Below are 27,197 nucleotides of genomic sequence, written 5' to 3'. Positions count from 1 at the left end.
AAGGGGTGGGGCCACTTCCGGCTGTGGGCGAGGCCCATCCAGTGGGGGGTGCCGCCATTACAGGCCCGGGAGCTGGGGCGGGAAGTCGCTAGCAGCCAGGTGCCCCCCCCCCCCCCTCCTCCTCCTCCTCCCCCGCCTCCTCCTCCACCTCCTGCCCCCCCCCCTCCTGCCCCCCCCCCCCCGCCAGTCAGGCTGCAAACGATCTCGGCTGGGAGCGCAGGGAACGGTCCTCACAGGCCTTGCCGCGAAAGTCAGTTCCTCTGGCACAGCTAGCCCCGTCTGAGGGGACTTGCTGGTTACAAACATCTTCCCTCGCTACCGCATCAGTCAGTCTTTAGAGTATGAAAGCGTATTAACTTTGTTAATATATGTTACGGTTCACATTATACGCTGCAATATAAGGAGGTAGTGAAATTTTGCCGGAGGCTCTGGTATTGTTTGTACTTACGTAAAACAAACTAAAGGATGGGCCGGCCTTGGGCACGAGGCCTGAGCTGTGTGGAAGCTTAGAGCTGTCGGTGAGGGATAAAGTGTCCCCTGGACCACCGAGAGGACGCCAGCCTCCAGCCCCTCTGACACGGCTTTGAAGCCCTCCCAGCATCATACACAAGTAACTCCAGCAAGACTGAGTGCCCGTACGTCTGGATCAACAGACAAGCAGCAAGAATGCTGTAGAAACAGAGTTGCTTTGCAAAGTTTTCCTCTGATTAAGTGATCAGTTAAATCGTGTTGCACCTGAACACTTGAAGGGTGGAAGATCCCTGTGTAAAACCGCATTTGGGGTGCCCTAGTTTGGCTGGGACACTTCATGCTCATGAATAACTATTCACCCTTGTAATTCTAGACTTTGCATCCTGGTCTCTCTCCTCGGTCAGCATGGGTCAGTTGTGAATTTTCATTACATAGCGCGTTGCCTGCACCGCTGCCAAGACAGCTTTTTTTCATCCCATTATGCCTCTCCCCAGCACGGTTCTTATGACATCAGCAGGAGACGTGCTTCCTAACTTTGTGCTCAAGTCCAAGAAGAGCAGAACTGCACATAATTTTCCTGCCTGTATTTTACAGGCTCCTTGTCAGACCGCCAAACGTTGTGTTCCTTCCTCTTCATCCTCTGGGTAGGAGATGTTCCTGTTCCCTTTATTTGATCCTGCTTTGTTCATAAATGCAGAGCGCACACTTGTCTGGAGACCTTGTGAGTTAAAAGCTGAGGGTTTTTTTGGAGGGACCTCATTCTACTACATGAAATTGAGTTAAAAATGAAACAGATTTTTTCTCCAGTTATTAAGGAACTGACAGCTTTGTTCAACACACAGGGAATCCTCCGGCTTTTGTTCCAGCATTACCAAACCGCTTCCAATTTATACCAGTCTAGCTTTGTTGTTGAAAACTGCCTGTTATGGTGTAGGGCAATGGACGAGTTCTAACACGGCGCTTCCCAGGAGCACAGCCAAGCAATAGGGACCTTTACAAGACAAATTTCAAGCTGTGCTGAAGTTGGACCAGAAATTATTTTGCTCCCACTTCTAACTGAGAGCAAAAAAAAAGGAAAAGAAGGTTTCCCTAATGTGAATCAGCCCAAGCAATCAAGCTCTCCAAATCTCAGAAAGCAACTGGTCATATATTTTGTTTAAATGCCTTTCACAGCTTTTTTCCTTTTTTCTTCAAGATTACTATCTCTAACTGCGAAGTTGCTTCATGCAGGGTTAAAAAACATTTGCTTTCTTAAGGAAAAGCAGAGCCAAGTGGAACACCTGACAATTTCAAACCTTTTCCTTTATCTGCCAGGATGTTTTGCTTTGGGCACTGTCCAAACACACCCCTCCCACTGCCAGCTGCAGCTTTTTTCCCCCGAAATCAGCCAACGGCATCAAGCCAGCTTGATTGGTCCCTGGGGACAGCACTCGCACCTCCATGCCGGATTCCAGCGAAGGGATAAGGACACAAATCCCCACTGAGGTCGGTGTGAGGCTCCATAGGCCACTGCCAGCCCGCAGTCGCTGCTTACGTGTTGCCTCTTGAGCCTACTGACGTCCCTCATGGCCACAGCAAACCGATACTGCTGCCATCCAGGCTGCCATGGAGCTGTAAACACAATCCCATGAATTGTGCTTCTCAGGGAAGCCATCCGTCCTTCTCCCTCCTGCACTGCCATCCCGTGGTCGACAGTCTGCTGGTTCAGGAGCGTTTGTGTGTCTGAAAAGCTCTCTGTTTCCCTCTGCCCTTTGAGTTACTGGGTCTGAAGAGACACGTACCTCCCTCAGGCCTGGCCTTTCTGCCCATGTGGCTATGGATCTTGGATCTATAAATCTAAACAGTTTCCAGCATCGCTTAATCTGTTCCTTGTGAAATTCTTTGGCATTTGATCACTTTTTTTTTTTTTCTCTGCATGGAAATAAACCAGAACACAGAAAAGATGCTAAATATGCCCGAGGCACTAAAGAAGTCTTGTACAACCCATTTTAGAGAAAAATACGAAGTCAGAAACGTGGTGTGGTTGCACTCCCATTTATAAGAGCAGGAAATGGGAACATTTACTTTTATTGAAGGATTCCACCACCCAAACCAAACCCAACCCACCTTCTAGATGATACAGTAGCAGCATCTATGGTGGACATGGATACTTCACTTACCAAGTCCTCAGCCTTGGGCTGCCACTGCACAATGCCAACAGCCAGAGGAAAGAGCAACCCATTAGCGTGAAGACACACGGCCAGGAGTGAGACTCCTGCTTTTCTTCAGATGACCACCTGAGGGCAGGCTGAGGCCTCTTCCAGCCTTCAGTTTTCTAAAGATGCAGAAATCAGGAGGAAAATTGGATAAAACGCAACATGATTTCATTAAAGATGAATCATGCCAAAATAGCCAGCTTCTTTGTTAGGACTACCATAACTCCAGGCAAAAAAAAGCCTTGAGCTAGCCTCTTTCAAATACCACTTCCCAGCTGGCAACTTAGACATTGTACGGTAATTCTCAGCGACTCCTTCCCTGGAGAAGAGACCAGAAGCCCCAAGATTTGACTCCTCTATCATAACAACAGAGCCCTGCCAGGGCTGCGGTCCCTGCACGCTGCAAGGCAGCACGCAGCCACGTTGGGCAGCAAAGGTATTGCACAGCATCAGACCCACCCAGAATTCAGGTGGGTCGTTCTTGCATGAAATTACAGCTAACCTTTGACTTCAAGCCTAAATCAGAAAGCTCTGAAGTTCTTGCTAGAGTGAGTGGGTCTAAGTTTAGCAACTAAACTCAATGTTTACCACTTCTGTATTGCAACCCCCAGTTCTCACGTGTCCTGTTAATATTTAAACTGCTGAGCACACCAGTCTCTGTACATATTTTGCAGTTTTAAGAATATGCCAACTGGGGGACAGTGTGCTAGGCTTCAGAAAGCCAGGATGCAACTGTTTTTCTGGAAAAGCTGAGTTCCGCAACAAGTGGGGAGACGTATTTGCCATCTAAAGAGGAAGCACCAAGAGATGTGGAATTGGTCGAGACAATGCACACAAGCTAAGACAGAACCAGCAACTGCACCCTGGTCTCCCAGTTGCTAGCAGCACTCCCAGAACAAGGTCGTCCTGTCTCCATGACCACTGTGATCTGAGCATGGGTCTTCCACAGCTGTTGTGTGGAACAAAAAGAAGTCCCAGCACCCTAGAGATGAAGGCAGGGACCTTGAGCAACCAACCCTGCAATGCTTTGGTGTGTCAACCCAACTGACTGGGATGGGACAGCCACCCTGTTATTGCCGCTTTGCATCCAGAGAGCGCAGCAGGGATTTAGGCAGCCTAAGCAGGCAGCTACAAGGAGCCAAAAATTGCAGGTGAAGATCAATGTAGTCCTGAGACTTGCTGTCCATACTTCCCTCCTTGCTGCGGTGGAAGGTGGCCGCTGCAGGCAGTTCAGGCACTGCAGAGGGGACCAGGTCCACCAAGGAGCTCAGCTGATACAATGACACGGTCTCATTGCTTCCACAGAGAAATGCTGCTTTACATCAGCTGAAGAGGTAGCTTCCTGCTGCCACGTCACTGATTTTCTCTCTTACTAATGACTTCCTCCTCCCATGTGTGCCAAACCCATTTATTTATAGCCCATGGATTTTTTATCCCACCCGCCTTTGTGCTTATTTTCCTTTTTTACGGAGTTAAGAAAAAAGACAGGAAAAAAAAACCCCAACATTTTCCTCAAGTAAATCTCTCACTGACCTAAATGCAAATTTGTTCGAGCAAATTCAGAGAGCTTTGATCCTGTGTGAGTAAGAGGGGAAAGGGGAGCGGAGCAGGCTCTGCTGCTATCAGAACGGATCTTTACTGCTGCGTAACAACTAGGCAATGAAGCAAAAGCCACGGGAGTTTAAAGAGGAAGCTCAGCCAAAGGTCACCTGGCTGTCCTAGGTGCTTGTTATCAGAGCCTTGAAAAGAGGGAGGAAGGTGACATGAGCCGATTATAGCAACCACTGGAGAAGGCTGACAGGGCTGCGGGAGCCTGTCGCTGCTCCTCAGCACTTGGCAGGCAGTGGTGCTCCGCTGCTGTAGAGCAAAGTGCTGGCAGAGCCCGGGTTCTGGAGCCGCTCGGGCCACTAAGAGAAAATGTGTCTGTCTTGGATCCAAAACATCTGCTAGGCATAGAGCCAGAAAGCACCCTGTTAATCACAATACCGTGTTTTATTTGCTGCCTTGTCTTTGCAGGTGATTTGAACTACTTTCACTGCTCATCCATACAGCTGAAGTGGTGAGGGGAAGGGTGACAAGGGCACAGAGACATACAGACACCAGGCCGTGTCCTGGAGCACCAGAGGAATACTCTGCTGCTCCCTGCGTGAAGCTATAGTTCTTCAGCCATCCAAGAGCGGTGGAGGGAAGGGTGCTCATACATGCCCACAGTTTCCAGAACTGGCCTAAGGGAGGAGAAAGATTCAGGAGTGAGAAATCCTGGCAAGCTGGATCCAGCCTAAATCCCATCAGCAGCTTTCTGGGCATCTCCAAAGTTGTCTCTGACGACTTACATTGGCTCTAGCGTCTTAAGCCACTGTAAGATCTTCAAATCTGTTACATGAATGTAGAGCAAACCCACCTTTAAAATATCTCCCAGTACAGGTGTCCCCAGACATAGAGCTGTTCCTCCTGGACACGTGCACCTCTTTTGCCCATAGGTTTCCCCTTCTGCAGCATGAATAAGCCCTCTCTTCCCCACGTTACAGGCTAGCCCCAAATTCCTTGGCTGCAGAGGAATTTTTGTTTTATTGAAATTTAGGTGCTTGCTAAGCAAGCAGAGTCTCTCCGCCGAACTTGCTGACCAAGGGCAGGCGGCTGCTTTCAGTCCCTGAACTTTCTCTGCTGTTGCCTGCAGGGGCGAGTGGAGTTCAGCCTTCGCTAAACTCACAGTTGCATCAACCCAGAATGCAAAGTGCACAGAGACCAGTACTAGGAAAATGCTAGCAGAGTTCACAGGAGTGAAGCCGAGACCGTTGGTACACGGAATTCCCCACTCAGCAGGGGCATTGCCGTACAGACCCTGGCGCTGGGGCAGGCCTGGCCAGAGGGGGCAATGCTGCACAGTCCAGCACCACCCACCTAATAAACCTGAAAGGCATTATCAGCCTGAACAGCGCAAGGGGAGCATGCTTCGAGTTCTTCATCTTGCTCCGTCAGGCTGCTTTCCCATCAACATTGACCACTGGGCTGGATCACATTTGGCCTTAACTTTTAAGTCCATAATCTTGTCGAAAATCTTTGTGCCAAAATATCCAAAGTCCAAGCCCTCACTCTGCAGATTAGAGGAGGGTATCAGTTTCCACGCAGAGGATTGCATGGGAAGAGCCAAAAGGATCCACGCCCAGCCATGCCGAGAGCAGAGTGGGCAGGAGGATGTTGACCTTTCTAGAGAAACTCATGTTGACAGCACTGAGTTTGGTCAGCACGGGCAAGCACACAACTGTCTGAGCTCCACGCTCCCAGTGGCCTTGTACCTCCTGATGACCCAGGGTGGCCACCTGCTCTCCTTTCCACACCATTCCTGCACGCAGATCAACATGACCAGGGCCGACCACAGAACAAAACCAACTATCTGGCAGAGATGGTTGAGATACAGCCCTCTTAAAATAACTAGAAAGATGCTGATAGCAGGATGCAATTGTGAGGGACATCTGACTTAGAGGTTTTTCTTGTTGTTACTCTGCCAGCATCCAAATTGGTTAAGCTGCCGGAACACTACAAAAATCACTCTCTCCCTTCTCTTGTTCCCATTTTCTCCTGCCCAGCACAGGTACATGACCTTTTTTAATAGTTTTTGGGTAACAATTTAAACTTCTGAAGAAGGGAAGGACTGACTCCTTTCAATGGAAGGAATAGATACTTCAGATTCATGAGTGACTTTCATCCCTGTGCTGTCAATCTGATCACATTTTCAGTAGGTAATGAGTGACAGTTGTTACCAGCTGATGGCTGTTGCATTTGCTGCCTTTACATGCTGAAGGGAAAGATACATCTGTTTGCAAAAAGTCAGAGCAGCCCTGGTTCCAACCAGCATTAAATCTGTGGCATCCACCTGACCATCTCCCCTTCTCCTCTCTCAACAGCTTGCAGAGTTACTAACACCAGACCCTTCTGCAGTGAATTTAACTGCATGAGGGGACAGCAGCCCTTTTTATTTCCAAGCCAGTTCAAGGCAGACAGAGACAGAGAGGTGGTGTGTCCCACTGCCCACCACCCAAACCAGCTGCTTCCTTAAACAGATCATTTCCCCTCCCAACATCTCATCCTTGGAGAAAGAAAGAGGAGCCTGGCTGCTCTTCTGTGCAGTGAAACAGGAACTCAGCCTTTGCCGGACCTCTTGGCGTTACCGCGACATTGGCACATGCTTGTGCTGGGACATCTGTCTTGCTACAACCACTAAAGGACAAGTGGGAGCATTAAAGCCACAGAACTATAGAACAGTGTTTTCCACTGTCCAAACAGGACAACTGCAAAAGGTTTATTGTTCAAACAGTTTATTACCAATTCTATTTGGCTCCATTTCTTACCAACTCTCTTAGACCCTATTTATTTTCACCTCTATTAGGCTCTCTTCACTCACTAGCGACTATCCCTACCCTAACTACCACGTGCCATGCTGGGTCCAGCCCCGTTACCTGCAGCGCTGGTGGCACAGGTGCAGGTGGGACAACGTGGGGCTGTTGGGCTTTGTCCGTGGGGTGACGTTGGCATGGCTGTGGCAAGGGCTGCTGCCAGCATGGGCATTGCCAGGGGTTGCAGCAGGGACAGAGGCCAGCCCAGGGGACCAGCCCAGCCACTGCGCCGGGCTGCACGGGGGGAAGGTGGGAAAACCCAGCCCTGGTGCCAAAGGTGGTTGGGAAGTGGGGGGGGGCAGCTGCCTGGGAAGGGGTTTGGGCGCTGCTGAGGCCAGGAAGTGCTTTAGCCCAGCGCTTTGTTTTTGAGGACCTCCAAGGGGGAGACACCCACGTGTCCTGCGGTGGAGCTGGTGTGAACACCTCCTTCTCCACCCCAGCAGCAGTTCCCTGCGCAGGCCAAAGATGTTGGCAGCTTGTAGAGCAGCTTTCCTCCAGCTCCACATCCAGGCACGATGCAGCTGGGGCTCTCCTTTTGTGGCCCACTCTTGGCTTGCACCTTGCTGGCAGCTGGGGATGGTCCCTTTTAAAGCTGGGGCTATAATAGAAGCATAGAAACTAAAAAATGCAAAGGAGAAGAGTTAGTTGCAACCAGTTCAAGCCTGGAAAACAAAATATATGAGAACTAAGACTTTTAATTGCAAAAGCCAAACTGGGGTATTGAAAAGAACTCTTAGGGGCATTTGAAACCTCAAGCTTGGGCTGTCTCAAACGTTACAATATGGTTCTGTTAAGTCATCACCAGCCCTGGGTTTTCACCTGAGAAAGAAATGAAGGTGAGGACATTTATGGCCATCCCCATCTCCTCTGTTGCCAAGGCTTACTTGATTTCAACATCAGTCTCTCCCGCCAGTTCCTGTGCAGAGGAACTGATGTACCTTTCTAGGAGCAGGAGCAGCTGCTTCTGCTGGAAATTCATCCCCTGATTTAGACAAATCAGACACCTCTGGCAGTTTGCACAGCCCACAGAGGTCAAGCTGACGATGGAAACATTCCATGCTCTCCATTTCAAAAACTATCCCAAGTCCTCTTCTTGCCAGCACTTCCTTCTTGAACATTTCTTCGTTGATGGCAACAAAGACTCCATCATCAACCCACCAAATGGACTGAAACTCATCGCTCCAGGTAATTTTCCAGAGCTGCTTGAGAAAGGAGAGGTTTTCAGTTTTGGCAGTGCTCTCCTCAAAAGAAACAGGAGTGTGTCTTTCAGTAGTGCTGTCATCACTCCAAGCTTGGAAAGACACTTCTTCCATCACTGCTCCTACAGCATCGTCCCCAGCGGCTTGATCATCCCACCCTGGAGAGGCAGGAGAAGCTGAGCCTGATGACTCCCCCAGCTCATCTGAGGAAGAGGAGAAGATTTCAGCTGTTGACAACTCCCTTTGAAACCACCTGGTCTCATTTGGGCTTGACCTTTCTTCTGCAACCATTGCTCTGGCCAGCCAGACACCAATCGAAGGCCAGCTGGAGCCAACTGGCCAACTGCAGGTTCCCATGGGACATTCTCAAACATCACCGTGATGCCTGTGCTGCATGGCGATGACATCACAGGGTGGGACCTGTGACCTGGCACAACAGAGCAGCCAGAGGAGGAATTGCTGTAGAGCACTTGTTGCTTTTCACTCCCAGAGCCACCGGCGGTGGGACTCCAGAGCCCAGAAGTCAGTAAAGCCGTGTTGAACGGCTGCAGGCAATGACAGGACCGTGCTGTGTCCGGCTGCACCCAGGAGTGGGTCCACAGGGAGGAGCAGGGACAGCTGCAGCATTGGGCATCCCGGTGCCCCGTTTCTGAAGTTTTTGTGATTCACTGGAGAAACATCTTACAAGCTTTGGCTGCACATTCATTACAAGCCAAGCAAAATACTCCCATCTCTAAACACTGCAGGACTGCACAGTCGTAATGTCAACTCTCCCCAGGCATTGATAGTATTTTTGCTGTGAGAAGCCTAATGGGCTGGTGAAAGCTCAGCATCTTTCCCTCTGAGCTGCACAGCCACTTTTGGAGGAGCCAGGCATACAGCTCAGGCCAGCCCAGCACACCAGGACAGTCAAGCTGTGCCTGATATGGGTTGTCATAACCTTTGTCACAGCCCCCAGGCACCCTCGTGCTCCAGGCACGTGAAGTGGCACCGTGACATGCTCCAACCTTTCAGTGCACTCCCTCCCTGGCACTGGCTGCATTGTGCCCTTCATCCTTTGGCTTCTGTAGCTCTGGAGGAGTTTAACTGGGAAGAATATGTTTTGCCTTTTGTTTCTTATATTTGATGAGAAAGGGAGGGGGTGCATAAAGAAATTTGCCCTGAAACACCCTCTCTGGATTTGAAGAGCTGGCAACAGTTTTTCCTGAGCCAGCTTTACGTGTTCAATGTAAGCTATACCGACCCTGGGCTCCAGGCACTACCATGATACTGACAGAGCTCCTTCAGGCTCCTGAAAAGAGGAGGAACTCCTGAATATGAAAGGACTCCTCATATGCCCTGAGACCCATCCTGCAGCTGGAAAAGCTCCCTGGTAGCAAACTAACCTTTCAAAGGGGCTATGAATGCCTCTGCCAAACAAGAGGAAAGAGCTTCCCTTGTTGAAACACACTGCAGCAAGCCTTTGTGCGGCATAAACCCTCTTCATGCCAGCAGGACCAATGCAAAGGACCCGTCTATAGTACCCAGTATCTGAGCTCCTGCTTCTCTCTCTCTCGCAGCCCAGTGAGGCAGGCTGGCTGCAGCATTTTGCAAGCTCTGTAACAGAGGAGGCTATTTCTAAGGTGACAGAGACCCAGCAGACAGCTGAGAGCCCAGAACAACCCCTGAGCTCACCTTATTAGCAGTCCCAGGTTACCGTTCTCTATCAATCTGTTCTAAGCGTTGGCTAAGTTTGGAAACAGTGCTGAAAGCAGGCTTGCTGCTATCATGCCAATGAATGAAGAGCTTGTCAACAGAGGGAGATTCACCAGCAGCAGGACAAGGGAGCAGCACAAACATTACTGTACAGTATTTTCTCTATAGAATGGTTTATATCTAAGCATGAGTCCTTCAAAATGCTGTAACAGAGCTCTACTACTCCATTAAGTGCTGGGAAATGGGAGGAGCAGAAGGTATTTCACCATCTAGCTTCAGACTTTTGTAAATGGATGTGAATCCTCCACCCACAGATTCAACTAACAAGACAGTTCCTAACACATTCTGACCCTTGGAAAGTGTCCATATTCAGCTTTCGGCTTTCATGTTATCTCCAGAAAATTCTAAGCAATTTACGCTTGCTCCAGGGGTGAAGCTCACCAAGTGCTCACACAAGCCAAGGAACAGCAAGCAACATGCAGCAGGGCAAATCCTTTGGGGTGGCGAGCCAGGATGCAGCGATCACAGCCACCTCCCATTTTTGCCTTCAGGAAGCGACTCGTTCCGTTTTCTCCTGCAAAAACAGAAAGGGGAACAAAGGAGCCAGTTGTCACAGGAAGATGGACAAGTTAAAAAAAAGAGAGCTACTACAGCTGCAGTGAGTTTGAGATGTGCTGCTTTGAGTCATCCTGAGGTGCAGGAGAAGCCACTGTCCCCTGCAGCACCTCAGGCCTTCTTAGAAGAATTTATTTCCCACCACAGGTCACCCAGCCCTGCATTTCTTGGTCAGGTTTACTCCCTCTCAGAGGGCAGACACATTCCTCTGCCTTTCAGCTCAATGCCAGGTCCGCAATGCACCTGATAAACCAAGCCCTATCAAGAGTGAGAGCATTCTTGTCTATCACTGTACCTTGACCCATTGTATGAGATTTTTTTTATCAGCTCCTGGAGATGTGGGAAGCAGCTGGAACCCGGGATCCGTGGGAGGAAAGGACAGCGTATCAGGCATCTCAAAAATAGAAATATCAGAAAGGTTAGGCTCGAACCAAGTGAAGCAGACAAAGCCCATAACCCCTGCCAAGAGGATGAGCAATGCAAACAGTGGGTGCCTGTATCTGAAGCAGAGATTTTTTTCCCAGTCACAGCAGAGGAATGTGTTTTAAGTAGCTGGCTTTTGGCCTTCTGTTTTGTTTACTCTTCCAAAGACAAAACCAAAAGTGATGCCATATCCTGCTTCACTGAAGCACAGAAGGAAGCGTCTAGGAAGGGGAGCCAGACTATGACAAAGTCCAGACCAGCCTAAAGGCAGACACACACAAACCCTCCTGCTCAGCTTACTAAATATGTAGATATTTATCTACACAGCCTGCTACCGCAGCCGAATGGAAAATACCTGCTGGGCTTTGGGATGCTCCAAGCAGCCAGGAGGAGAACAGTGGGAATATCATGCTCAACTGCTCCTCAGGGTTTGATGGACCAGACCTTCAGCTGATGTGAGCAGGCTCCACAGCTTCCACCATAGCTGCATTCATACTTACACCAGTTCAGGAGCCACATGCTTACTGCCCAGTTTTCAAGCTCATGATAACTTTTAACCCGTGCAAGTAGAAGCAGAAGAGCAGAATGAGGAAGTGATCCACTGAAACTTGTCCTGTGTGAGAGACTTCCCTGGAGAACCAGCACAAGAAAGGCGCTGCCTGCCCAGAGAAGTGCCACACTAATCCAGGCGCTGGAGAATGGCCAAGCCCTGGTTCGAGCTGGGTGCTTTGTTCACAGAAGACAGTATCTCTGCCAAGTGCAGGCAGTGGCTGAATACTGTTATAATTAGAGCTGAAGTGCCAGGCCAGTCATTTCCAACTCCTGTTATTTTTATTACACATCTTTCAGTATTTTGTATTCACCTGAAGAGAGCTGGTATTCGATTTCAGGGGGTAGGAGAACTTCATGCTAAGAGCATCCAGAGTTTTGTTTTCCCAGTTATGCAGCATGGTCCTCATCACAAACCTAGGTGCACCACAAATGCTCGTAACTAGAAGGCAGAGGAGAAGGACCCCACTTGCTAAGTCAACTTCTTGAACAATTAGGGTTGGCAGCACTTAGTTCTGTCAAATTACTCCAAGGGTAATTTTTCTAATCAGCAAATGTTCATTAGAAATTGCAGAGGTACAGTAAGGGACTGGCACAGGGAAGGATAGGCTATTTCATCTGCAACTGTCCTGACCTTCAGGGAAAAAACCCTCCAGCATAACATAGTTGCCATAAATACTTCCACCATGACAAAAGATGTCAGAAATATAAGCTGTTGACATTACAGGATGCTTAGCCAAAATGAAACCTTATGCCTTTCAAACTGTGAGCTGTTGTGCTGGTTTTGGCTGGGATAGAGTTAATTGTCTTCATAGTAGCCAATATGGGGCTGTGTTTTGGATTTGTGCTGAAAACAGTGTTGATAATAGAAGTTTTCACTATTGCTGAGCAGTGCTTACACAAAGCCAAGGCCTTTTCTGCTCCTCACACCACCACACCAGCGAGTAGCTGGGGGTGCACAAGGAGTTGGGAGGGGACACAGCCGGGACAGCTGACCCCAGCTGACCAAAGGGAAATTCCGTACTGTATGACATCATGCTCAGCATATAAAGCTGGAGGAAGAAGAAGAAAAGGTGGGGGGAGACATTCAGAGTGATGGCATTTGTCTTCTCAAGTAACCGTGACATGTGATGGAGCCCTGCTTTCCTAGAGATGGCTGAACACCTGCCTGCTGATGCGAAGTGAGGAATTAATTCCTTGTTTTGCTTTGCTTGTGTGTGCAGCTTTTGCTTTACCTATTAAACTGCCTTTATCTCAACCCACAAGTTTTCTCACTTTTACCCTTCTGATTCTCTCCCCCATCCCACCAGGGGAGTGAGCAAGTGGCTGTGTGGTGCTTAGCTGCCAGCTGGAGTTAAACCGCAACAGCTGTAAAGATCAGCAAGTTTTATGACAGCATGATGTGTTATCTTAGAGTTTAGAGGGCAGGAAAGTGCAGCTGACATCGAACACACAATACTCATTTCTTTGAAGGAAGTTTTTCCCAAATGATAAAGAACTGTCTAACTCATCTGGTTCTGGATCTAAACCAAGCAAGTTCATAAAAGGGTTACACAGATCAATGCAGAATGGGTTCACCAGCACTTTTATGTCCTGGGCTGTATCCCTGGCTCAGGGGATTGCCAGGAGCATAGTGCACACCAGCATCTTCCCTTAGTGTCCGCTGCTGGCTGAACAGACTTTTGGTCTGACTTGCTTGTCACATACAGTCAGCCAAGACTCAATTATTCAAGGCTCAATTTTGTTTGTGCAAAACAAAGCCCCGTCACCCAGTGGTGTGGGATTTTACAGGCTTGTTTCTCAAAATGTCTCATGCTTTTACTTCTTGCTTCTGTTTCTTGTGAGTCTGAGCAGAAGACACGCCACCATCTCCAAAGAGGGCAGATACCCCCACACAGAGCTGCTCTGCTTCTTGTTTGTAAAGTATTACCACATGCTGTGCAAACAAACAGTCTAACCTCGGACGAAACAGACGTCTTAGATAAATCCCATGCATGGGATTAGTCACACTGATGTTGCAATCGTTGGTGTCATGGATAAAAACGACCCAAAGAAGAGGACTATGAGAATCTTCCATCATGGCTTATTTACATTAATTACAAACAAAGACTCTCAACTCTCTTGTGCTAGCCCAACAACTACTTGCACCCTGTTGTCTGTTATCTTAGCTCAGGACTAAGCTAGAGCAGATTTTCTGCCACATCTTTGGAGTGGACTGCCTTGTTCTTATGACTTCAAACAGAAGAAGCATGATTTTACTGCAACTGCTTTATACATATTTCTTGCACAGTTACAGAAACAATTCCTTGCTGCTATAAAGATGTATAGTGATCTCACCCCCAGATGACATAATTATAAGGTAAAGGTTCCTGGTGCCAACCACACCATAAGCTCTTACAGAGGCAAACATCCTTGTTCAGGGTGGTACAGCCACCAAACACTGCCCCTGCACTGAGCCATGGTTGCTGCTCTGCTGGTGATGTTAGTGCTCACGATGCTTGCTCTGGGCTTAGACTGTGGAGAGGAGTCTTTACAAAAATTTAAAAAAAGTCTACTAGTAAACTCATTAAATTGTTTTAAGTTAAACATATCTTTGATACGACCCCTCCCCTTCCCAAGAGAAATACAGCTGTGCAGATGTGATGCTCTTACAGCTTTTGACTTAATGCTTTTATGCAGTAGAGGAAGTGGAAAGATGATACAAAGCCCATGCATGCTAAACCACCTTCAGAGCAGAAAAATCAAACCCCTGACATAGGAAAAGCAACCACAGAGAGTCAAGTCATTGGGCTAAAGCAATAGGTCAGGTGGACAAACTGAGATATCTGACTGGTTTTCTTAGGAGTGCGTGATTACTTACACAGATTGTGCAACTACTCTGTCTCTGCTCTGCAAACTCAGCCTGATGTCCAAACACCAGCATCTGCAATAGCGTTACTCTGTAGTGATACCGCTTGCATGCATTTTGTAAATAAACAGTGACTCATAACTGACGGACTTGGAGAAACCCAAGGCAGGGATGATAACGCACGCTAAGTCATCACCTTCTCATTTGTCCAAAGATACCATCGTACATAGTGGGACTGACTGCAGCAGGCTAACTCCAGAGAGGAAGCAACCCTGGATGCTGAGCCCAAATCCTCCTGCCCGGGCTTGCCATGAGTAGCACCTTGCCTGAGGCAGAGTCCCACAGTGGCACACGTTTGATCTGGCAGCTCAGTAGCGTTCGGTCTAACTGGCAACAGCAGCCCTGTCTTGGCAGGATATCTCACAAAGGTGGACATTCATGCTATATCCTCACCCAAAAGCACCTCTTCCCCCCAGCGCTGTGTGCGCCATCCCACCCTCCAGGCAGCTACACTGAATTAGCACTGGGCAAGTGAAAAAAGTACAGAAGATACTAGATAGAAATTAACATTTAATCTTTGTCTGTCTTAAGCTACTGGCAAATAGTTGCAGGCAATCCAGAAATCTTTTCCACTCGCTTGGTTTCTAATTTGTGAGCACCTTAGCTTCCTCTGCCATGCAAGGAGCTCCAGCAGCAGCAAACCTAAAGAAACCTGGTCCCTCATGGATTTAGTATTTGGATAATTAGTTTCTGCATGTTTGGGGGTTTTTTTTCCTCGTGGCTACTATGGTTTGAGTCTGCTAAGAGCCTCTTTCTTGGTCAGTGTATTGTAAGGTCTCTACCCACTAGCTATGTGGTTTCAGAGATCCCTTAGGGACCTTTCAAAGCTTTACTGTTCTTTGAGCTTTTCATTGAACTGAAGCACAGCCACCACACTGAAAGCCGCTGGCAGGCGGTCAGTACAACCACAGCACAACCGTGTGTCATCATGAAGTTCAGCTTAAAACAGATGGAAAAGGAAGCCGATAGTGAACCATGTAATAGCCTAGCAAAAATCCTTTAAAATGCAAGAGAATTGCAATACCAAATATGAAAAGGCATCAAATCAGAAAATTGTCTGTAGCCTCATCTCCTCAATTCCCAGAGATATAGCCTGAACCTCCAAACCGAACAGCTTCCACAGTCACAGTCTAGCTACCAGATCCTTCAGCCCTGAATGCCCAGACAGTAGGGAAGCTCTGCAGTCCAAATCTGGAGTCTCGTTCTTCTCTCACAAAGAGTAGCCAGCCACAACTGCCTAGCATGAACCCTCCTGTCACAAGAGGAGAGTCGGTTCTTTATCCTTGCAGCCCATCACCCTGCAGGACTGCCTGGTACCACTGGAGAAGCAGTAGCTGTATATAAATGGATGGCTGATTCATGCTGGGACACTGGTCTATTTTCTTGTCCCCCCAACACAATCTCACCCAGCACAAGAAAGCTGTAAAGCCATTTCCCTGCACGGTCCCACTCCAAGCTGCAGTGGCCACACTGGGCTGAGCAACCAGAGACGTCAGAGGCTCACTGGAGGCTGTGATCCTTAAGGCTTTGTCTGGTTGTAATTAAGCCATCTCATTCTTCTTGATGAAGGCTTGGTGGGGAGGCTATCGTGCCCGCTTTACTCAGCGGTGGCAGGGTGGGGGCGTGCAGGAAAGAGCAACCCCAGGTTGCAGCAAGCTCACTGCAGCACGAACAGCTAAGGTGTTTTACTCCTTCTACTCCTTTTACTCCCCTACTTTGAGATTAATTCAAGTGAAAGTTGTTTAATTCGTAGAACAATTGAAGCTCGCAAGACAAGTAACTGGTGGGACAGCTACTCGCTAGCAGCCCTAATTATTATTCAAGACCCAGGCTGGTGTTTACTTTAAAGAGCCTCCATGTTCCAGTACGGCTCTTCTACTACCCACAATAGTTCAGCAACATCTGAGGCTACAGTAACTGTTAAACTGTTATACCGTGGTTTGGGTGAAAACCTACGTTAAACAATATCAAGACTTATCTTGAGATGAGCAAATGGGAGATGCGCTCTCGCAACAGAAAGCTGTGCACAGCCCCAGGCGAGGCAGAGTGTTGCCGATGCCTCCATCTCAAGAAGTCAAGTCCAAGGGCCACCTCGCCTCATCTCTTATCCAGAGCAACACCAGGCACTTCCCAAAGAGGTGCAAGAACCCCAGCCTGCCCATATAGGTCTCAACCTGCCCTCCACTACCTCAGGACTGGTTTATGTCTAACTGTAACAACCGTTAGGCCCTCAGGAAAGTATCACCGCTCATTACAACACCCAGTTGCTTTGCTTCCCATTTAAGAACCTGAGTTAGGCTTGCTAAATTCATGACCTCACCAACTTCTGAAGACAATAAGACACCCAACTTCTGAAGATAATGAGACACACATAAGTGAACTCAGTTAATCAGTGGCTAAAACAATTTTTTCACAGCCCAATCATCCTTTAGTTAAGTTCCACAATTTCATGGCAACAAGACCCAGACAGGCAAGAGATTTTGAGAATAGGAGGCTCTCTCCAGCTACTACACAATATGTACCATTCCTGGGTAGCTATTTGTTGCCACCAATCGTGTTGGGAACAGCACGGTGCCCTGTGACACAGTGGATTCCATTTATAAAAAAAACAAAAAGAGAAAAAATAGGGCAGCCTTGACAAGATCTGCTTGACTCACCCCTGCCACTGTGTTTAACATTGTTGGAGAATTGCTCCATGCAGGGAGCAATTTAGAAAAAGCTTGATGAGGAAAAGCTTGTGATGAGGAAAGCTCATCTGCTTTGCTTTAGCCCAGCTGCATGCCTGCCCAGGACAGATGCACTTGGCATGTATATGGAGTTGGCTCATACATACTGAAGGAGCAACTCATTCAATAATCGCACATTTATGAGACAATTTCTAACCAAACCCTTCCTCCAAGCAAAGATAATAGGCTATCCTCAACGTTCTTACCCCAAGTACATGACAGCTCTAGCACTCTGCTGTCTACAGCACACAGCAGCCTCATTGTGTGAGGACCCACCAAGCCAACATGACAATCCCAGCCTCAGGGCACTCATCCCCTGTCAGAACTAACTCAGAAAATCTTGTGCTAGGAACTTACCCTAATCCTACATCTTGAGTAAGACTTCCAAGTTGTCTGCGGTGCACTGGCAGATCGCATGGCAGTGCCTCCAGCTAAGATACACGCCTGCTTGCCTGCTTTATTAATGCTCTGCTCCGGGTGGGTGCACAAAGCATGGGAGATATCTTTTTACTGTAGGTGAAAAAAATGTCATTTTGTTCAAAATGTCATTGTTGTATCGCTTCCTACACTGACTTCTCTCTAGACTACTGTGGTGCGATGAGACAAGGAGGACTGCTTACCCTTGGGTTAGACAGCAGGAGAACTGTGATCCACAGAGAGATCTTCATATATTACATGGAAACCACCAAGATCAAGATGCCGAAGAGGGAGGACAGTCCAGTCACAGACAGATGTATGTGCTTTATCCAGACAACACAGCAGATGCTGGTATAAAGTGAAGAGCAAAGGCTGCAGGAGACAAGCACATCTGAAACAAAGCAAGCAGCTCTGCAAGAACCTGTATTCTGGGAAAACGTCAGTCACACCTTCAAGCATGAGAGTCTGTACCAGGAGCCTCCTGCAACTGGAGAGGCTTCAAACACTCAGCCTTAGCAGGGATGAACGCAGCAACAGCGCAAGTGCCCAGTGAGAGGTTGCTCAGCCAGCCCTGCTACAGTGAGCAGCAACACAGCCGTGATGGGGACCTGGGGAGGGGACCCAGCAAACAGCAAGGCAGAGGCGGACAGAGCCCTCTGCTCGCTGCACAACCCACCTCCTCATACACATTTTCATAGCCAAAACCGCAGCATATTGAAATCTCATTTTCTAAGGTAACAATTAACAAGATCACATTGCCTCACCTTGATTACTAGTGAAGCCTGTGAGTGATTTCAGCTTCTCCTGTCAAGCCTGGCTGTCTCAAAAGCATAGCATTTCTACACATTTTGAAGGGAAAGAGAAATCCCTAAGTGAGCAGATAGAGAGGGGAGTCACATTCATGCTCCTGCAAAGGAAAGGCTGCAGCTCTACCTGCCTGCTGGCTGGCCAGCAAACACACACACAGACTTTCCCAAGCAGGAAGTAGCCAGGGCACAGCCGATATTTAGGGGATCTGAGAGAAGTGAGGATAGTGAGGGATATTAAGAGTTACTGCATCAGAGGCAAGTGTGAGTGAAGTTGGACTTCATCAGACCTCTTGTTCACAGAGCAATTTGTCCCTTGCTTAGGTTACAGTCAGCAGTTTATGCTAAGGGCCTTCTCTTTTCTCAGTGGGTATCACAAAGTGTCAGCTCTGCTACGAGCAAACTGGAGCAGCCCCAGGGTAATGGCATTAGCACGACACTGGGATGAATTTTGGTTCAGGTCCCAGTTTTACTTTTGGCATCCAGAGGCGTTTGCTTGTTCTGTGTCCCTTTTTTACCCCTGGTGGGACGGTCTTGTCTCCCAGCAGGGACTGCTCCTGCAGCACACGTGGCACAGGTCTCCACTGTGCAGATACACAATCAAGGTAAGACCAACAGAAACAACGTCCTAATTGCCAAACCCAAGCCCAACAAAGTCATTAAAGGGCAAACAGCCCCTGACCACTCAAGTCAAGTTCCTACTGTCTACTTTAATGCACTGTTCCCCCATCACAGGGCACACTGGATCTGATTGCTTTCAGGGTATCACACATCCCTCCAGCTGCAGAGTTTCTGCTCTCCGACTGCTCTGCCCCAGGGTGGGTGGGTGGAAGAGGAACAGGCCACACTGCCTGCCACCTCCCCCAGGTAAACTTTCCCTGCTTTTCCAGAAAGTGCTGCTCCGTGGAGGAACCCTGCTAGATTTCTCCTACTTTTGAAATTGTTTTTTCCTTCCAGCTGATGTTGACCTACATAATAAGCAGGTCACTGGAACACGAGAGATGTTTTCTGAGGCAGAGGAGAAAAGCCAAGCAGTTTCCCTGCTGCGTGTGCTTCTGAGGACAAAGTGAAGCAGTGTTTCCCAGGGGTCCCATTCACCAGCCTCCTTCATGCTTTTCCCGTCTGAAATCAGTGGGAGCTGCTGGGATCCCACCAGGGACCTGGTCAGACCCTGAGCAGAACATCAGGCTAGTTAAGGACCAGCTCCACAGGGGACCAAGGGGAGCTTCAGGAACATAAACCCTCCTCACGTGAACAGTAAACGTGCTACGTGCAACCCCTGTGCATGAGGCTGTGAGCCCGTGCAATGGCCTAGCTGCGTGAGATTCAATCCACCAGGCAAGGTGAGCTCTCAGACAAGCATCAAAGGGAGGGAAGGAGAGAGCAGGAAGATGTGAAGTGGACAAGTCCCCACCATGATCTGGTGGTACAACCCCTCCCCAGCCAAAGGAAGGATCTGGTTGTAACAGGTCTGCAGACCACAGGAATAAAAGACCGAGTTGTTCCCAGCTGGAACAGTGCCCTACCTGAAAACCTGGCAGGCAAGAAGCAGGGTTAGAAGAGCTTGGACTCAATTTACTTCAAGCTCTAATAATTTCTGGTCCTTTATGGGGAGCATTCCTAAAGGCTTGCCACAATAAAGTACAAACTAGAAATGAGAAGGATTTGTGTAGCTGAAAGAAGACAGATCCTGGGATATCCCTTCAGCATCAGTATAGGTTAAGGCATAGCAGTATGGAACCAGATTGTCTCAAGATGTTGTCTCCAGCACCATCCTCTCTAATCTTGCATCTGATCTCTCCTCATCTTCACACACCCCCCCCCAAACAGGAGACAACACTGCGAAATATGTAGGCCAGCATATCTAATCCCCATACCGACTGGTGCACTGCAAGCAGGAAGCAGCTAGCTACCTACCCAAGGCTAAGGCAAGAACCTGTTAGAGAAATGAATGTAACGTGATCCTGCCTGGGGCTCAGAGTCAGTCCCAGAAGGATATACAGAGCGAGTAACCAGAGCAGACAAGGGTAAGAAGCTCTCTCAAACAGCCTGATGGCTCAGAGAGCTCCAGTAACAATAGTGCAAGTCTGGTAACTAGGTCACAGTTATGATCCTTAATTAATCCTGAAGAGAACCCATCTGCCATGGGGAACATGACAGATAAGGTAGCTCATTAAGCCCAGAAGCAGGCCAGGGGTAATGCCAGACCCCAGCCTAGCCCCCAGAGGTTTGGGGACAAAATCCTGTTGGCAGCAGCGGCAGCAGCTGCTTTGCCCAGCCTGCTGTCTGCCAAGCTTTTAGCCAGCAGACGCACCAAGCTCTCCCCATCTCTTCCAAGGAAGCAACGGCAGCCTGGAGCCTGTTCACAAGCCACTGCCCAAACCACACTGACATAAACCATGAAACAGGAGAGAGACAGGATCGAAAACAGCCCAGGGGCAGGCAGACATGGGGCTCCAGCAGAGAACCCATACCAAATCCTGCTGGACAGCTGAGCCCCAGCTCCCTGCACTGCACTTCACCCGCAGCCCTGCTCTTCTACCCCACACCTCTCTGTGCAAGGGTGAGCTATCCTGAATCGCTTCTTCCCTACTCCTCTGGGAGAAGCTGAGAGATACCAGCTTCTCCACGTGTGCTGTCTCAGCTTGCACAGAGAGTTAAATTAACATGCTGGGCTGGCAGTCATAGCCCTGAGGCACAGATGTTACAAAGGGGCATCAAGGCCAGCGGAGAAGGGCCTGACACTGCAGCTGAAGTTAGGAGAGGTCTCATGCTGGCAGGGCCAGGTTGTTCACTTGGCAGAAAGACCTGTCCCTGACTGTGACAGCAGAGAGCCCATCTGGCAGCAGGGTGGCAGAGACCAGCTGAGGGCAAGGGCCATGGGTGGCTGACACCTGGGAGAACAACAGTCTACGTGGATGTGATCTGCCCTGGACTCTACAGCTAGCTGTGTTTTGCATCTACACATCATCCCTACGAATGTCTTGATCTGCATAAAGCCACTGGTGACAGGGAGATAAGCTGAGATAATGTTGATTGGGTTTTCAAGACCCACTTCTGCTACCTGAGCAATGAAAAAGCAGCCACCATCAGCAAAGATGGCAAAACCTAACAGGGCTTCTGAGGACTCAGCACAGAGCAGGAGCATTAAAAATAGTTTTTTCAAAGGAGGGATATGTGACTAATAAGCCCTAAACTGACAATTGTTGGGAGACTGAGGCAGCTTAGTACTAAAGCCATGTCTCCAGGGACCCTTATTAAGGTGTCACTTGTGCACACTACCACCCCCAAAGGCATTGTGTCAGCGACATGCACAACTGACAGCACACCAGGGAACAGACACGACTCCATACAATTAAACCAGAACAAGTAGCAAGGAGAAGAGCTGCCAAGTAAACATAAACCAGTATTTCTACCCAAGGAAACTCTGAATAGCAGATCAATCAAACTCCAGGCATACGCACCATCACCGTACACATGCACTGTTCTCCCTCATCCAAGTGCAGCTGGGTGAGGACTGCGCTGCTGCGAGATCACTCCATGAAAACTAGGTCACTGGTTATCAAGCCCAAGAGACAGTGCAAGGACTTTGGGAAGGATGTACTGAAATCACTTCTTCCAATTAAAACACAAGCTTAGGTAGCAGCTCTAGTTTTTTGCTCTTGTAATTGGAGCTTTAAATCTCAATTACTTGCTCAAAATCTTATCCTTCATGGTAAACATACCTTGACAGGGTTTTTGCTGTAGAGGAGACACGCAGTTTTGGGAACCAAGCTGAAGCTAACACAGGAAAGGTTACCACCTTTCTGAGACAGCAGTACAGAGAGCACAGGAAGCACGGAGCAATCCGTGGTCCCAAAGGCTCACAAGGGAACCCAGAGCTTGCCCCCTTTGCTCACCCACAGAAGAGCAGCACGCTTGTTTGCTGTGCCAAGCACCAGCCTCCTCTCTCCCTCCTCCAGCCAAAGTGCAAGACCAGGTACCACACAAGCCCTGAAGACCCTTCTGGATTTCAGCACTAGACAGCACAAGGATCCAGAGGGTTTGCACACCTTCGCATGTTAGAGTTGTTGGCTTTTGTTTTCTGGCTGCAGTGGTGGCTGCCCCCCCCCCAACAGGTACCCCACCCTCCACAACAGGGTCTCATTCCTACTGCAGGTTGGACAGGATGAACATCTGCTTCATATCCTAGAGCCTGGCCTAGTAAGCGTGTGTTGCCCAGTATGACATCTCTCCCCAAAACTGCTGCTTCCAAGAAATCGTTGCCTCACAAAATGCAGCTTGGCAAAAAAGCCCTACCTCACACCCACCCAGACACAGAGACTGCTCCGCACACTCCATCAGAAGCAGAAGAATTAACCTTTAAGTAGTGAATGGCCTAGGGAAAAATGTTGCAAGGCAACCCAACCACCTCCCTACTTGTTAAACACTGAAATAATACAAGCCAGCTGTGCTGTGTTTGCAGACTTCAAAGTGCCAAACAATCAAAATTCCAAACTCTTCTTTGGGGAAACAGTTCAGCCACTGCTTAAACCCAAGCATCCCAGCAAGAGCCTTGTGCAGTGCAGTTAATCTGAAAGTTTGCTGGTGCTGTTGATGGCTGGAGAAAATCAGTTACCCTTCATCCCAAATTACCTCTACATGCAGAGCCACCACCCCTCCTCGCCACATTCTCACACGGCTCTGTACTTTCTCCCTACATGATCAATCATCCCTTATCAGTGCTAGGAGGGGGGTGTCTCAGGAGAGGTCTCCTGTCCTAACATTGAATTATTTTTTTTTAATGAACACATTATCAAATTTCATACGGGAAACAAGATGCAACTTTTTGAAAACATGAACTCTGAATTGTTTTGTCAAGTTAAACTTGGAAGCAGAGACTTGTCAAGACTAGAGGTCTTTAAAGATCAAGATTGGAAGTACTTAAAAAAACCCCCAAAACCCCAAACCATCAGAACTACACTCTAGTACTCCTAGGAGCTTGTGGGATGGCTGCAGGAATTTTTGGGCAAAGTGCTGCACCTTGCAAGTCTGAAGAGACTAGATGTTCTAATGTATATAAAAGCTCCACAAGATTAGCAGGGCTCTATATAAAACCACAGCACACAGGTCAGCCACATGATCCATCACTAATGCTGAGCCAGCAATAACCCTCTACTCTCCCTCGGTTTGCTCTTACAATCAATTCGACATGAGAAACCGGGCACGGAAGTAAAGAGAATGACTTAACCCCGGGTTTGTATTTTTGCCATTTCAGTCTTAATTTCTCAGCTGATCCCTTTCAACTTTTTTGTTATGCAATTTTTGCACTTCCATCTCTTTCTAGGACATTTCCTAGAATCAGCTTTTACCTTCTCCACCCAGGGCTCAGACAATGTTTATTTCCAAGAGAAAGCACGTGCATCTCAGCTGAATAAGTTGAGGGATTCCTGAAAAGAAGACATTAGAGACTCCAGGTTCTTTACCACATCTCCTGGAGATAGAAGAACTACACATTTTCCAACCATTACCACCACCCCAAGCCAACATCTGACAAGACTAGCTTTGCTCAGAGACTTTTAAAACTCACTCCTTTGAGTCCTCTAACCCCGTAGATCTCAACTGGAATGGTGTTCAAAGCAGCTGCAAAGCCATCAGGTCAAATAAACTACATGCAGAAAAGGCTGCCAGTGGGGTCACAGTACCCCAAGAAACCTCCCATCCCAGCTGTCCTGGCTGATCCTCACTCACATTCCTCCTGGTACTGCCTGTGCTGCTTGGCAGGCAGAGCAGCCCAGGAGCCTTGAAAGTAGAGCCCAGAGCTTTGCGTGACTTAGGCTGTTTGTAAGACAGTGGAAACGGAGCGCTTGCCAGCTTTTTGAAGAGTTCGGTACAAAGGCAAACAAGGAATGGAAGCCTCACATACTCAGATAACCTGAATATGTCACAGAGTTTCTCTAGTCTGCAGCTCCCAAGTTCAGATTTGGAGATACGATGTGCCAATTTCCTCCCTTAATATTTCAGCACTGGCCCCTTCCTCCCTGTTGCTGACACTCTTCTCATTTTAATACCTTATCACCACCCTCTATCTATAATCTTTAGAGCACAAGGACTAATACATCTTGCACCTCAAAGATTAAGCAACAAGAGCTATTGCAAAATAGCACAGCAAACCCCATGGGCAGAACGCACCAACACTTAGGCCGGGAGATGGAAAGATTTGCAGAGGAAGGAGGTGGACACCAAGATGGCTGTAGCTCATCCTTCCAGCTTTCTGCTGTGGCACACAGGCTATGGTGTTACACAGACTCTTCTCCCACTCACAGGAGTGGGTTTGGCCCTGTGAGGTTTCATATCCCCTGTTGCCACACGCTTTCATTCTATTTTCACATCTGGAAGATCTCCACTTAGATGTGAGGCATCCTTCCACTCTACTGCTTGGCTACTTCCCTCTCAACCTTTTGGACTGTTTATTTCAAGGAGCTAATTCTAAGTGACTATACAACTATAGCAACTAATAACTATTATTAGTTATTGATTAGTTACTGACCATTGATGGAAACAATAAAAGATCAAAACTGCTTCACACTTCCCTCTGTTTATTGCTTGCTTTCTGCAAAACAGTTCTTAAGACTGTCTCAAGAGCAGCAATATCTAATTCTATGGAATAGCTGGATAAGAAGAAAAGCCACCCAGGTAACAGAAGAGTCCTGTTGCCTCACTGCGTCCTTGTTCATGGGATAACACCCACACAGGAATTCCCAGCTTGGGTTTAGTCAGGAGGGGGATTTTCCCCCACCTTCTCATGTCATCAGCAGGTATTTAATTCTGAAATGCTTCTCCTTACTTCAATGAAATATCAATCTTTGCAGAAGAAATTAAAATACCAGAGGCATAAGAGAAGAATAAGCCTTTGCTGAAACAAACCACAACAACTCAACTTGCTTGTAGGTGTACTGTACCTACTATAGACATTTTAAGGTGACAGCCTTCTGAAATGCCATCATTTTCACCCACCCAAAAGAGATCAGAGACTACTAGGACTTTATAGGATGCCTTTATCCCTATTTCCAGGCTGAGAAGGCAATCTTATTTGTATTTTTACACCTGGGAAAAGAAAGGTAGCATGTACATCTGCAGGAAATAGTACTGATTAAAAACCTGTCTAGTCAGGGAATTTCCATTTTGAAAAACAAAACTACAACAATTTACACAAAGGATTTTACTTACTGTGTCAAACTGAGTCTGGGGTGACTTGGGAGGAGTGAGGGCACTTGAATATGTTACTGCCTTGTAAGGTGTCTGTGGCAGGCCCGTGGGACAGGTATACAAGTCAGATTATTTTTTTGTCGTGGTTTAACGCCAGTAGACAGCAAATCCCCACACAGACACTTGCTCACTCCCCCCGGTAGGACAGGCGAGAGAATCAGAAGGGTAAAAGTGCAAAAACTTGTGGGTGGAGGCAGTTTAATAAATATAAGAGGAAAAAAAAAGTCAAACAAAGAGAGGAAAAACCCCACCAAACCAAAGAAAAACAAGTGATGCAAAAGAAAACAATTGCTCACAACCAACTGACTGATGCCCAGCCAGTCCCTGAGCAAAGGCAGCCCTGGCCAACCTCCATCCCCCTAGTTTTATTGCTGAGATTGATGCCATACGGTGTGTGATATCCCTTTGGTCAGTTGGGGTCATCCCCTCCCAACTTCTTGTGCACCCCCAGCCTACCTGCTGGTAGGGCAGAGTGAGAAACAGAAAAGCCCTTGACGCTGTGCAAGCGCTGTTCAGCAATGACTAAAACAGCCCTGCGTTATCAACGCTGTTTTCATCACAAATCCAAAACATAGTCCCATACAAGCTGCTATGAAGAAAATTAACTCTATCCCAGCCAAAACCAGTACATTTTTACAGGGCGAGAGGGAGAGAACAAGGTATGCCCTTGATTTCTAGCTATCCTCTGCTTAACAGAAAAGTCCTAACATTGACATGGCTTTAAAAAAGACAACCCACAGGGGCTCCCGCACAGCATTTTTCACTAATGGGGGTCAATTTCTGTTTTCAAGGACTTTTACAATCCTGCCTCTGCTCTGACTTCCACCTTCCTGCCAATGCCCACACTAATGCAGATACGAGCACCAGTCGGAGCTTACTAGAGCTACCTGGTGTAGCAAAGATGTTTTACTATATAAACATGACCTGAGTGTTTCTCTGGGCCTGCAGCATTTAAATTGAGACAAAGAAGAGACACCCATTTCTTTCTCTCCTCTGCCGGCTGCCCTTCCTATATAAAGGGGAGCAGACAATCTACATAATTCCCTTCTGGAAACACCAGCTAGAGAGAGCTAGAGAGAGCTCTGACTTCAAAGCTAAGTTATTTCCCCACTCTCTCACACCTTGCTACAGGAAGCACTCAGATTCACTTTTTTGAAGTTACTTCTGCTCTCTGCTGACTACATAGAGTTCAAGCTCCTACACTGGACGTAGAAGGTGGTGTCTCTGCCTAAGTAGCTAATGAGGAGACATGAGGGCTGAGATATGCAAGAAAAATGACAGGCTGAAGCCCAGCAATAATCCTAACTAAAAACATACTGGTTGGAGTCTACTGGTTCTTTCTAAGAGGAGGAGGAAAACCGAGAGAGAGGAGGAAACAAGGGTTTGAATGCAAATCACTGCAACTGTGGCAAAGCTCACAGTAGCTGGAAGGATTTGTGTATCACTTCCTGCCGTGAGCTGCACAAAGCAAGACAAACTTGAGGATGCAAGATGAAAAAAAGACTATTGTGTGATTTTCCACATCTAAAGCAACTGGAGGGATGTCAGGGA

At 48.0% G+C, this 27,197-nt stretch overlaps 1 protein-coding gene across 5 annotated transcripts; it reads right to left on the bottom strand.

The window, feature by feature from the left end:
- Positions 1 to 6,975: 6,975 nt before the first annotated feature.
- Positions 6,976 to 20,251, bottom strand: LOC129211221 (uncharacterized). 5 transcript variants are annotated; one of them, XR_008578777.1, is made up of 4 exons: positions 17,533 to 20,251; positions 10,865 to 10,963; positions 10,396 to 10,528; positions 6,976 to 8,462 (listed from the first exon to the last, which is right to left on the bottom strand). XR_008578777.1 is itself a non-coding variant. In XM_054837941.1 (4 exons), the coding sequence occupies exons 2-4, from the start codon at positions 10,872 to 10,874 to the stop codon at positions 7,120 to 7,122; spliced, it is 702 nt and encodes a 233-aa protein (XP_054693916.1). In that variant the 5' UTR covers positions 10,875 to 10,963; positions 11,348 to 11,730; the 3' UTR covers positions 6,976 to 7,119. The 5 variants fall into 5 exon arrangements, 2 of the variants coding, with proteins under 2 accessions (XP_054693916.1, XP_054693915.1); XR_008578776.1 differs by having other exon boundaries at positions 6,976 to 10,528; positions 17,533 to 17,685; positions 17,796 to 20,251; XM_054837941.1 differs by lacking the exon at positions 17,533 to 20,251 and adding an exon at positions 11,348 to 11,730 and having other exon boundaries at positions 6,976 to 7,678.
- Between the last annotated feature and the right edge of the window lie 6,946 nt (positions 20,252 to 27,197).

This window comes from Grus americana, chromosome 11, assembly GCF_028858705.1.
Source record: "Grus americana isolate bGruAme1 chromosome 11, bGruAme1.mat, whole genome shotgun sequence".
Taxonomy (NCBI): domain Eukaryota; kingdom Metazoa; phylum Chordata; class Aves; order Gruiformes; family Gruidae; genus Grus; species Grus americana.
The sequence above is the reverse complement of the archived record's forward strand: the minus strand, read 5'-3'. Positions and strand labels throughout refer to the sequence as shown.